Here is a 10,524-nt window from a genome sequence, read left to right as displayed (position 1 = left end):
GGGGCAGCAGTGTATGTATGGGCTGGGGAAGGGGGGGGAGGGGAGCAAGGAGAACGGGGGTAGGGGGGTTTGTGCGGGGCCTCTTTGTTTCCCAGCCACAATGGTAGAAGAAGGGGTGGCTTTTCAGAGCTTTCCAACACTGCTATTGCCAGGAAAATGGGGCATCCGGAGGTTGTGGCTATTTTCTCCCCCACAGTGGGAACCCAGATTCTAGAACAGATGCGCAAACTGTCCGACACACACAGGCGACAGAATAAAACTTGGGTTTATTCAGACTGTATCCTTTCCATTTGGGGTGCAGAGTGAAGGGCAGTGGGGGTGGAGAGGCGGTATCTTTGGCTTTAGGGACATGTGCCGATTGCTGAGCTTTTCCGCGTGACCTTTGGGCTGTCAGGATGCCCCGCTGAGCGATGGGGATAGTGACGAAGGGACTGCAGCAGGGCCCTTCCGGAGCCCTCAGACCAATCCCGAACAGAGACCAATCCCGCTGTGCAGTTGGCCCTGTCCTCTCCCAGAGTTAAGGAACCACTGGCTGAGAACATTTTGACTCATAATAAAAGAAACAAAGGCTGAGAGGGGAGGGTCCCTCTGATCCTAAGGGGGCTCCCTCTTAGGGCCGGTCTGTGGGCTAGGCGTGTGTGAGGAGCACGTGTCTGTGCATATTCCATCCTCCACAAGTGCTTCTCCCATGCCTGCGCTACTTGGCAGGCCTGTTCCCAACCTGTCTTCCCCGCCTTTTGCAAGGGCTGGGCCTACTGATGGAACTGAGGAAAGGGAAACTGCCCATACGTTCCCGGAAGATGCCTTTTCTTCTTGGTCCTTGCCTCACGAGTGCGGGAGGTCCGCGCCCACCTTGGTCCTTGGGCCCTGGAGGGCAACGCCGCAGTGCCGGTGGGAGGCTGTGGTGGAAGTGGAGGGGCTCACTGGGCCTCGGGCTGGGAGTGGCCACAGGGGGCCTGCGTCATTCCGGCTTCTGCCAGGCCCCCGCCAAGCCTGGCGGGGCTGCGCAGGAACTGCCGGAGCAAGGGGGAATCATGGCGCTCGAGGTGGGGGCCTGGGCCCCTGGACAGCTCTGCCTGCTCGGTGACCATGGTGGGGGACGAGAGGACCAGGTTCCTGCACGGGTCCACCCCTTCACATTGCTGGGTAACTGTTCTCATGGCTCCATAGCACTGGGAGCCACCAGGTCCAGTCTGCGGCTCCAGAACACTCTTCTGCTGCCCAGTGGGCAGGGGGCTGCTGGCTGAGGCAGGGACAGGGTTGGGCTGCCCAGAGCACTTGGTGACCTCCTTCTTTCCAGCCTTGTCCAGGAGCCCTTTCTGGTGGAGCCGGGCCTGGCCCACATCCTGTGCCGGGTGAGTGCTTTTCACTGAGACATCAAGGACGCCCCTGGGGCTGGGAGCCTCTGGAAGCTTCCCTGTGGCTGACTCAATGGAGATGAATGTTGGGGAGCAAGCAGGATCTCTGCTGGAAGGCAAGACTCCAGGGAGGCCTGGGTCCTCTTTCAATGTCTCTGGCCTCCTGGTGGAAGGGACGACTGAGGCTGCTTGACCCCTGGCCTCTGTGTGATTTCTGACCTTGGCCTGACTCTGGACCTCAGAATGGCTTGCAGCTTGGGTTTGGTTCTTGACTGCAGTTTGCCCTCTGACCTCCTGGCCCGAGCAGTTAGGTCTGGCTTTACTTCTGTCCGTGTCACTGATCTTGCAGGCACCGTGGGCCTGCGGCGGTCCTTGGGCATGGCCCCTGGTGTTGGTCTCAGGCTGGAGGCTGGACATGGAGCTGAGAGCCTTGTGCACAGCCTCCTCAATGTCCAGCAGCCTGGCCAGAGTCTGTTCCCTCAGCCGGGCCACCTCTGTGCTGACCTTTGTCAGCTCCCCGAAGGCCTGCACCACTGACGCGTCAGGTTTGTGGGGGGCAGCAGGAGTCTGAGGGGCCACTCCCAGCTGGGGCACAGTTTCGAAGAGCCTCCTCAGCGCCCTCACGTCCACACTGCTTACGGCCTCCTTCTCTAGGGCTTGCACCTGGCTCAGGAGGCCCTGGAGTTCTTGCTGGCTTCCCTGCAGAATCTCAGTGCTCTCAGGGGCCCCTTGCTGGGAAGCTGCCATAGGCCCCTCTCCTGGGGGACTGGGAGCCTGCTGTGGTGAGGTGGGGTGACTGCTGAGAGCTGAGAGCTTGGGGGGCTCAGGGCTCTGGGCATCACTGCCTGCAGCTTGGCTCTTGGTGAGTCCGGAAGCCCTGGTCCTGGGCCCACGTTGGGGGCTGGCCTGGCTCTGTTCACGGGGGCATCCAGCCAGAGAGACACATCTCTGGCCTGCAGTGGTGGGGACGTTGGCTGACCGAAGGGTGGCTGCATCTCTCTCACCTGGCTTGTGTTCTCCTTGTCCTGCCTCTTTGGAGGACTGGGGGGATAGAACTGAGGGTGTGCGCAGCCTCTGAGGAGGGGGGATCTGGCTTAGGTGTGCAGGTTTGGGAGGCAGCTGAGGCTTCTTCCTTGGGGGCATTTTGGGCTCCAGTTTTGGGGTCCTTGTCTGTGACTCCCCAGGGGTTCTCTGGCTGGCAGGGCTGCTGTGGGAGTGGAGAAGGGTGCCCTGCAGGGGCTCGGAGTCCTGCCAGATAGAGTCCTTATCATGGCGGGCTTGGGCTGGGAAGTCCGGTCCTGTCACAGCAGCTGGGAGAAGAGGAGGAGGAGGAACAGAGGCATTATGGGAGTGCAGACGAGCACCTGCAGGCCGAGGCTCAGAGGCCAGAGTGTGGTGGGCTGAAGAGGCAACCTTCAGGGTGGTCTCTGTGGCTTGGAGGCCTCCTGGGCCAACTCTTGCCTTTGCCTTCTCTGGAGGTCCCCACGCCATCTGTGTGCAGCCCCCAGGCTCCTCCCACCTGGGCCTCAGACTCTGACCCGGGCCTTCCTGGAGTGGGCTGCAGGCCTGGGCCGAGAGGGCAGTGTCCCTGCCCTGCTGTGGGGGCTCTCTTTCAGAAGGCTGGACAGCCCCGGGTGGCTCAGAGTTCCTCACGGGGTGAGCAGTGTAGATGCCATCCTGAGTAGCCACCCACCCCTCAGGCAGCCCTCTGGGCAGTGCCTTCTGTTCCCCACTAACCTTTCTGGGGGGTGCTGGGATCCTGGGGTCACCTCCAGCCGTAGGCCTCATGTTGCTCTGGGCAGCCAAGGTGACCACGGCCGATGCGTGCAGAGGACCGTCAGGGCGCCGAGGTGGCTCCAGGGGCGGCGAGGTGGCTCCAGGGGCAGAGGCTTGCTTGTGCTTATTCAGAACTTGCTGGCCCAGGCTTTGGGCCTCAGCAGTTGCCATCCGCAGATTTTGCATGGCAGCCTGGAGGTCTGGGGCCCCAGGCCCTGGGGGTGTCGTCGTGGTTCCTTCGGACTTTCCCAAAGCTGCTATCCCTTTCTGCCCAGCGCGACTATCTTCCTGCTTTTCTTCCCCAGCCAGAGGCACTGCCTTTCCAATGGGCTGTGGGAGGTGGGGGGTGCCCCCCGGACCTCTCAGATGCCCCATCCCCATACTGGGGTCCAGTGGGGGAACATGGATGATGTTCTCCACTGGGGGCAGCTTCTGGGCCCCCTCCCTGGCTGGCACTGGGCTTGGATCAGCTGGCGGCTCCCATCGCAGACTCTGCAGGCCCCTCAGGTCTCCTTTATCGATGCAGCTGGCTAGCAGCTGCACACTGCCCCTCTCAGGGGCCCTGCTGGTCAGCCGGGGCTGCAGGGAGTAGGCGGTCAGCGAGACCAGACCCTGCTCTGTCTCCTGCATCACCAGCCCAGTCCCTGCTACTGAGGTCCCCAGGCCACAGGCCAGCAACTGTTGGAACTCAGGGTCCAAGTCTTCCACGTGCCCACTGCTGCCTGGGGCTGGCAGCCTCAGCGGCTTGAGGAGGAGCTGGCCCACTGGGTCCTCCTGAACCAGCAGCCCCTGCTGGTCCACATCTGGCCGGCGCAGCACTTGGCGGACAATCCTGGGAAGCTCGCCAGACACCAACTCCTCCTTCCGGATGCGGGGTCCCCCCTGCCCCTGGTCTGGGAGCACATACTTGGCAAGGCAGAGCTCCCCCGGCCCTCGGGCCTCCATGAGGATGCCTCCATGGTGCAGGAGGCCGGGCATAGTGTGCAGAGTCCGCAGGGTCCCCTCCGCTGCGGTCTCCTGCCTCTCTGGCACCCTGTTGCCTGAGGGGCCCACGGGCTGCTCTTCCTGGAGGTTGCCCCCTCGGATGCTCTCAGCTGCCAGGGAGCCCATGGGGCAGTTCTCAAAGAGCCAGGTGAACTTGTGCACGGAGCCCACAGAGATGGGCTCAGGGAGTACCCTGGACCCCTGGTCTTCCCTCTTGCCTGCCTCCAGGGCCTGGAAAACCTCCTTCTGCCGAGACACCTGTCCTGAAGGGATCTCCACTCGGCTGCAGTATCGCACAGGGTCTCTTCCGCAGGGACGGCCTGAGGCCTGCAGAGGCTCAGTTTCGAAGACATGTCCGTCTGTCTGTCTTTCCCCAGCCTGGATCTGGCTAACTTGCAGGTGCTGCTCCCTGGAGCCTTCCGGCCTGTCTGCGGGTTGGGGCGCAAACATCCAGGTGCAGGACCGTGCCTCGGCCTTAGCTGCGGGATCTGTGACCTCTGACCCCTGCTTCTCGGCCAGCTCACTCATTGGGCATGTCTCAAACAACCACCGGATGGTCTGCACGTCACCTTTTGGGAGTGCCTCAGGCTGGGAACCTGCCTGACTCTTTCCTTCTTCTTCCTGGCGTTCTTGCCGTTCCCGCTGGTGGATCACCTCCAGGGGCTGGGTCTCAAAGAGCCACCGGGCAGTGCTGACGTCTCCGGCCACCACTTCCTGCCGGGTGATGCCCCGTACCACATCCACCGTACTGGGGCTTCGGCCCAGTCGATCCAGGGGCTGTGTCTCAAACATCCACCGGTAGCCCTGCACATCACCTCCAACTATCTGCTCTCTGCTGACAGAGGTCAGGGCATGGAGGTGGCCTTTGCCATCCTGCATGGCATACACTGGGGACCCTAGGTCCTGGGACTGCCCAGGAGAATCAATTCCTTCTGCTCTGTGCACACTCCTATGGGCCGAAGTCTCACCCTGCCCAATGCTGTCCAGGGGAAGGGTCTCGAAAAGGTTCTTGAAGGCCTTCACGTCCCCCTTCACCCCATCCCTCTGGGGGGCACTCTGAGAGTGGGACAGTGCGAAGGAGCCATCACTGGGGAGATGCTCAGACATGAGCCCCTCACACTCCCGGGGACCCACTCGCTGCAGGTGGCCCACTTGGACCTTGTCTCTAGGAGTATCCAGGGGCTTCATCTCAAATAGCCACAGGGTAGAGCGGACATCGCCAGGGACTACTTCCTCTTTGGGTGGGTGCCCTGCTCCAGACTCCTCTTCCCCCTTGAGGGTGTCTAGTGCTCGGGTCTCAAACAAGTGCCGCTGCTGTTGAACATCTGGACCAGGAGGGATAAGGTCTGGGGACGGCTGGAAGTCTTTCTCATCCACCAAGATCTCCCGAATGGCGTCCAGCGGCTGTGTCTCAAAGATCCAGCGAGTCGCACTGACGTCGGGCCGGGCCCCCTCCTCCAGGGAGATCCCCCGGATTACCCGCACCTGGCTGGGGTCCCTGTTGATGGCATCCAGAGGTTGGGTTTCAAAGAGCCAGCGGGCAGACCTCACTGCGTTGCTTTGGATTTCCTCCCGGCATGCGGCCTTGACCTCATGGATGGCACCCTCTGCATCTTGGATGGCACACAGTGGCTCCGTTTGGAACAGCTTCACTGTCTTCTTCACATCGCCCTTCAGCTCCTGGATCTCTGAGCGCAGCTCCAAGGGGCTCTGCTCCTGGATGGAGGGGCGGGAGCCCAGGCGGTCCAGCGGCCGCGTCTCAAAGAGCATCCTGGTACCCTGGACATCCCCGCTGGCCTCAGGCTCCCTGGCCGTGGCCTCCGGTGCCTCGGCCTGGCCAGTCAGCTCATCCAGCGGCTTTGTCTCAAACAGCCGGCGGGCTGCACGAACGTCCCCTCCGGATGGCGGAGGTCCGGCTGGCTCCTGGTCTGTGCTGTTGGCAAAGGAGCCTTCCTCAAACTTGCGGGAGGTAGCCTGGACATCGCCGCCGGACACGGGCTCCCTGGCAGGCGGCCTCTCACGGTCCCCAATGGCATCTAGCCGCCAGTTCTCAAAGATCCAGCGCATGCACTGGACGTCACCGTCAGTGGGCTCCTCAGAATCCAGGACGTCAGCCAGGTCTTCAGCCACGGCCTCGGCCAGATTCTTGCGGAGCTCTGGGTGGATGTGTCTGTAGAGGCGGCGGAGCTCGCTGGCTTGTCTCTGCTGGTGGAACTTGGAGAAGGCCTCCTTGGGTGGTGGCGGTGGCAGATCCTCCAGGGCTGGGGCTGGAGGGAGGGGCGGGTCCTCTGCAGTGGCCATCGGAATGGTCGGCATGGGGGCTGCCTGCGTCCGGGCTTTGGCCATCCTTCTGAGGAGAAGGGGCAGAGATGAGGATGGGGCTGGTAGCTGGGAGAAATGAGAGCGGGCAGGGTCTAGGGACAGAGTCGGCCCGCGGTGACCTGGCTTAGAGAATCCCTCCCTCTGGGTATCACTCTGCCACCTGCACGGTTGCCATGTGACAAGTCTTGAACTTAGGGCATATGGAGCCATCCATCGAGGTGGGTCCTGCTTCCCCAGAATTACCTGGGTTGCTAGGGAGCAGGCAGGGCACTGCTGGCCACGAAACCCTGTCCTTTAGCCCTACATGGGATGCTGAAACCTCCAATAGGCAAACTGGACATGTTCCATCCTCGCCTTCCTTTACCCAAGTCGATTTTCCCCTCGTGAACTCCCAGGTGAATCCTGACTGATGGGGTTCCAGTTGGGGAGAGGCGGGCCCCTAAACTGGGGACTACTGCCCACGGAGAAGAAATTCCCTTTCACAACACCAGAGGGCGCACTTGCCACTTTGCCCGCCCTCCAGCCCTTCTGGCCCCGGGGAGGTTTAGCAGGGGCTGCAGCAGAGGCAGCTGAGGCTCTGTGAGGGGCAGTTGTTCACCAGCTACCTCACGGCTCCGCAGAGCCAGATTCTGAATCCCAGGTAGGGTTTTTCTGTGCCATACCCCGAGACTCAGAAGGTGGGAGCCAGAGGGATGTCAAGGGCCTTCTGTCCAGTCACTCCCAATTAAAGACAAGGAAACCGAGGCATAGAAAGAGTCAGATCTTGGTGAATGAGCGGCAGGCAGTGCCTAGACCCTATTTGGGGGTCCTGTTCCCAAGAAATAAGAGGGAAGTGGGCGTGAAGCTTTCTTACTGGCTGTGGTGCCCCTCTGTTCCCCAGCAGCTGCCCGGAGCAGAGTGTGAGGGTGACATCCACAGGGAGGGAAGGCAGTGCACAGAGGGCTTTACTGCAGAGACCTCCTTGCCCCGGCTCATGGAGACTCTTCCCCAACTGTAGGCCACCAGCCCCAAACTCCTCAACGTCTCCTCTTTCTCCCTCTTCGTGTCAGTCAGCTTCCATCAAGGCACTGCTTCACCCCAGCTCCCCCCCACCCCCCACCGTGGCCTCCCACCCCTCAAGCCCTTCTCTGGTCTCAGTCCTCTGTGTGTCTTATCTGTCTTGTGACAGGTGTAGTGACAGTCCCCAGAGGCCAGTAGGGAAGGAATGGGAAGCATGTCCCCCCTCCCGCTGCCCCTGACCCATTGCTCTGCTCCACACTCATGCTAAATATAGCTGAGGTCCTGGCCTGGGCCCAGCAGCCCTGGGCTCAGGAGGGAGGCCCAGGCTCAGCCACTGGGACCCTGGGCTCCTTCACCCAGCTTATCTCCCTCTCTGTCCTGGGCTCCCTGATCCTGCCCCCTGCCTCCCGAGCTGGTGTCAGGCGCCTGGCCGGCAGGATGACCAGCGCTGGGGCCTGGCGGTGGGGGGAGGTTAAGGGACACAGGCAGCAGGTGGGGGGCAGGACTTCCTCCTCATGGCTACTTAAGAAGTGGGGGGAACTGAGACCTGTTTGCCAACCCCCTTCTGAGAGAGCCATCCCAGTCTGGCCACCAGACATCAGAGCCCTGATGTGGGGAAAACTCTGAAACCTGCAGCCCAAGTCTCCTCACACGCTCTGGGTGGTTCCTGTCGTCTCTGAGTTCTGATGGGAACAAAGGCAAACCATGCCTCCCTGTCCTGTCACGACCACGTGGCCTGAGCAGATGGCATGTATGGACCACCAGCTCCACCCCACCACTGACCCCAGGAATCTCCAGAATCCCTGCTGTGGTTACAAATTGTTAGCATCATGGAATCCAGGGATGTCAGAACTATGGACCCTCAGAGGTCAAGGAACCTAACCCCCCATTGTTTAGGCAGGGAAACGGAAGCCCAAAGACAGGGAAGGAGCTGTTCTGGGGGGCTCTGTAAGGTAGTAGCAAGACCTGAAGCAGGTTTTCTGAACCCTGGCCTTCCCACCCTTGCCCCTGCCTGGCCTGAAACTCCTGGGGCTTAATTTCTAAAGGGCAGGGACAGGGGTGGGGTGTGGGTGGAATCGGAACTGGGACCACCAGACTTAGGGTCAGGCCTGAACCCAAAGAAGTGTGCCAGAGCTTGGCCTCCCAGGGCTGAGCCAGCCTCTCAGGGTGACCCCACCTTTGCCTCCAGGTCTGCTTCTCCTTGGCTCTGCCTCCACAGGTCTCTACATCTGGGCAGATTGAGTTCTGGTCTCCCCACCTCGTGTCCCCAGATTTGCCCCAAGGGTTTTCCCACTGGGCAAGACCATGGCCTGGGGCAAAGTCTGCCTTCTACTCCAGGTCCTAGGCCATGATATATGGGGAGCTGGGCTCAGGCCAGCCCTGGGGAGATATTCCTGGTGCCAGATACGCCAAGACTTTTGCCCACAACAGCTGGGCATGGGGTTTGTCCTGGCAATGCAGAGTCGGGCCTACGTCCTACCCTCCAGCCCCTGTGTCCTCCGACCTCTCTTGTGTCCCTCTTTCTTCCGGACACTGGGCCTGCCTAGGGCTTCTTTGAGAGGAAACCCTGAAACCTGAGGAGCTCTGTACCTGTATTTCAAAAACAGCAGCTCCAGGCCACCTTCTCCTGAAAGCCTTTCTGAATTATGCCAGACTGGTAAGAACCTGACTCTTCTGTGGGACTCAGGCCTGTGGCAGCCACTCTGAGAGCTCCCATGGGGCCCATGCTAATGCTCCTTTAACTTCCTCATGGAACTTTTATATCAGGGACCCCCTGCCCCCGACCTACATCCAGTTGCAAACTCCTTCCTCCACCCAGAGCTAACCCTGTCCTACGCTCCCCTGAGAGCTGTCTCACATTGCCCACAGGGGACCCCGGTGCAGAGAACCAGCCTGCCATGGAAAGATGAGAGGTCACTCACCGGAAGGTCCCGCTTGGCTGGGGGGGTGCTCAGGTCTGTGGCAGGTGTGAGCTAATGGCCTGTCTTTCCGGCTTCTTGTTCAGGGCCGGTCCTGCTCCGCTGGCCTCGTTAGGTGCCTTCTTGCTGCCCTGGCTCGGGTCTCTGTCCTCTGCCAGCCTAGCAGCTGCTTTTATCTCGCTGGCTAGGGGTGGGCCAGGTGGGGGCGGGTGGGAGGCTGAGTTCAGAGTATGAAGTGGCTCAGTTATTTTTAGGGCTTGTAGAAGTCCCCCTTCCATCCCGGGGAATCAGTTACATGTCCTTGCTGCTGTGAGGGAAGAGGAGTAGGGACCGCTTCATTCATTCAAGTCTCATCTCAGGATTGGGGTCAGTGACTCAGCCGTGGTGTGGGGTGAAGGTGTCCCAGACCTATTTTGGGGGAATGAATCAAGAGGGGCATCTGACACCTGGACGGCCCTGCCCCCTTATCCCATGTGACCCCTTCTCTGCTCTGGACTGGTCTCTGACTATTCCTGATGTGTGTGTTCACTGTGCCAGCGGATTGGAGGCCCCCCCCCCCAGCCCCAAGGGCAGGCCTGGGTCCTCTCCTCTGCTCCTGGCCTGGACACTTATGAGGGTAAGCCCAGCTCTCCTTCTCCCCCATCCCCTCTGCGCCAAGGATTTCCCCTCTCTTGTCCTTCTTCTTCATGCCCCATGACACCGGGCTACACAGTCTGGAGTGCAACTGCATTGGGGGAAAGACATCTGAATTTCCAGGCCTCAACTCTTCACTAGGTCCCTGACTTATCAAAGAATTCCACAGAATGGTTCTGTGGTTTTCGTAGCAGATGATCTGGGTCCTTGTTTACTTTGGGACTCTTCCCTCTGACTCAGGGCCCAGACTTTCTGGGAATGGGGGGAAGGGAGGGATGGCACGCGGCGAGCTGACTGTGGGGTTATTTCTGACCCTGGAGTCATCAGCTTCCCAGTCACAGACGACTGCGGGGGAGGAGGGGGGTCATGCCTCCCCGTTCTTTGCTTCCCAGAACTCAAGGTACTTAGCAGTGTCCAGAGATACTGGCGTTCCGACCAGGAAGGGTGAGGGGCATCAGGGGACCACCCAGAGCACTCACGAAGGAAGCGTTTTGCCCAGGTGCTGGGTCTAAGGCCATGCAGGTGCCTTCTGT

At 60.7% G+C, this 10,524-nt stretch overlaps 1 protein-coding gene across 2 annotated transcripts; it reads right to left on the bottom strand.

Annotated features, from left to right (window-relative positions):
- Positions 1-301: 301 nt before the first annotated feature.
- XIRP1 (xin actin binding repeat containing 1) lies at positions 302-9,479 on the bottom strand. 2 transcript variants are annotated; one of them, XM_036076831.2, is made up of 3 exons: positions 9,362-9,479; positions 3,096-6,468; positions 2,543-2,668 (listed from the first exon to the last, which is right to left on the bottom strand). In XM_036076831.2, the coding sequence occupies exons 2-3, from the start codon at positions 6,462-6,464 to the stop codon at positions 2,660-2,662; spliced, it is 3,378 nt and encodes a 1,125-aa protein (XP_035932724.2). In that variant the 5' UTR covers positions 6,465-6,468; positions 9,362-9,479; the 3' UTR covers positions 2,543-2,659. The 2 variants fall into 2 exon arrangements, with proteins under 2 accessions (XP_035932722.1, XP_035932724.2); XM_036076829.2 differs by having other exon boundaries at positions 302-6,468.
- Positions 9,480-10,524: the final 1,045 nt, after the last annotated feature.

The sequence above is a fragment of the Halichoerus grypus genome, chromosome 1 (genome assembly GCF_964656455.1).
Source record: "Halichoerus grypus chromosome 1, mHalGry1.hap1.1, whole genome shotgun sequence".
NCBI classification, from domain to species: domain Eukaryota; kingdom Metazoa; phylum Chordata; class Mammalia; order Carnivora; family Phocidae; genus Halichoerus; species Halichoerus grypus.
Note: the sequence above shows the minus strand (reverse complement) of the source record. Positions and strands in the feature narration are given on the sequence as shown.

What these genes read in the sequence shown, in the direction of transcription:
- XIRP1 (XM_036076829.2), bottom strand. Translation starts at nt 6,464, where the DNA reads ATGGCCAAAGCCCGGACGCAGGCAGCCCCCATGCCGACCATTCCGATG.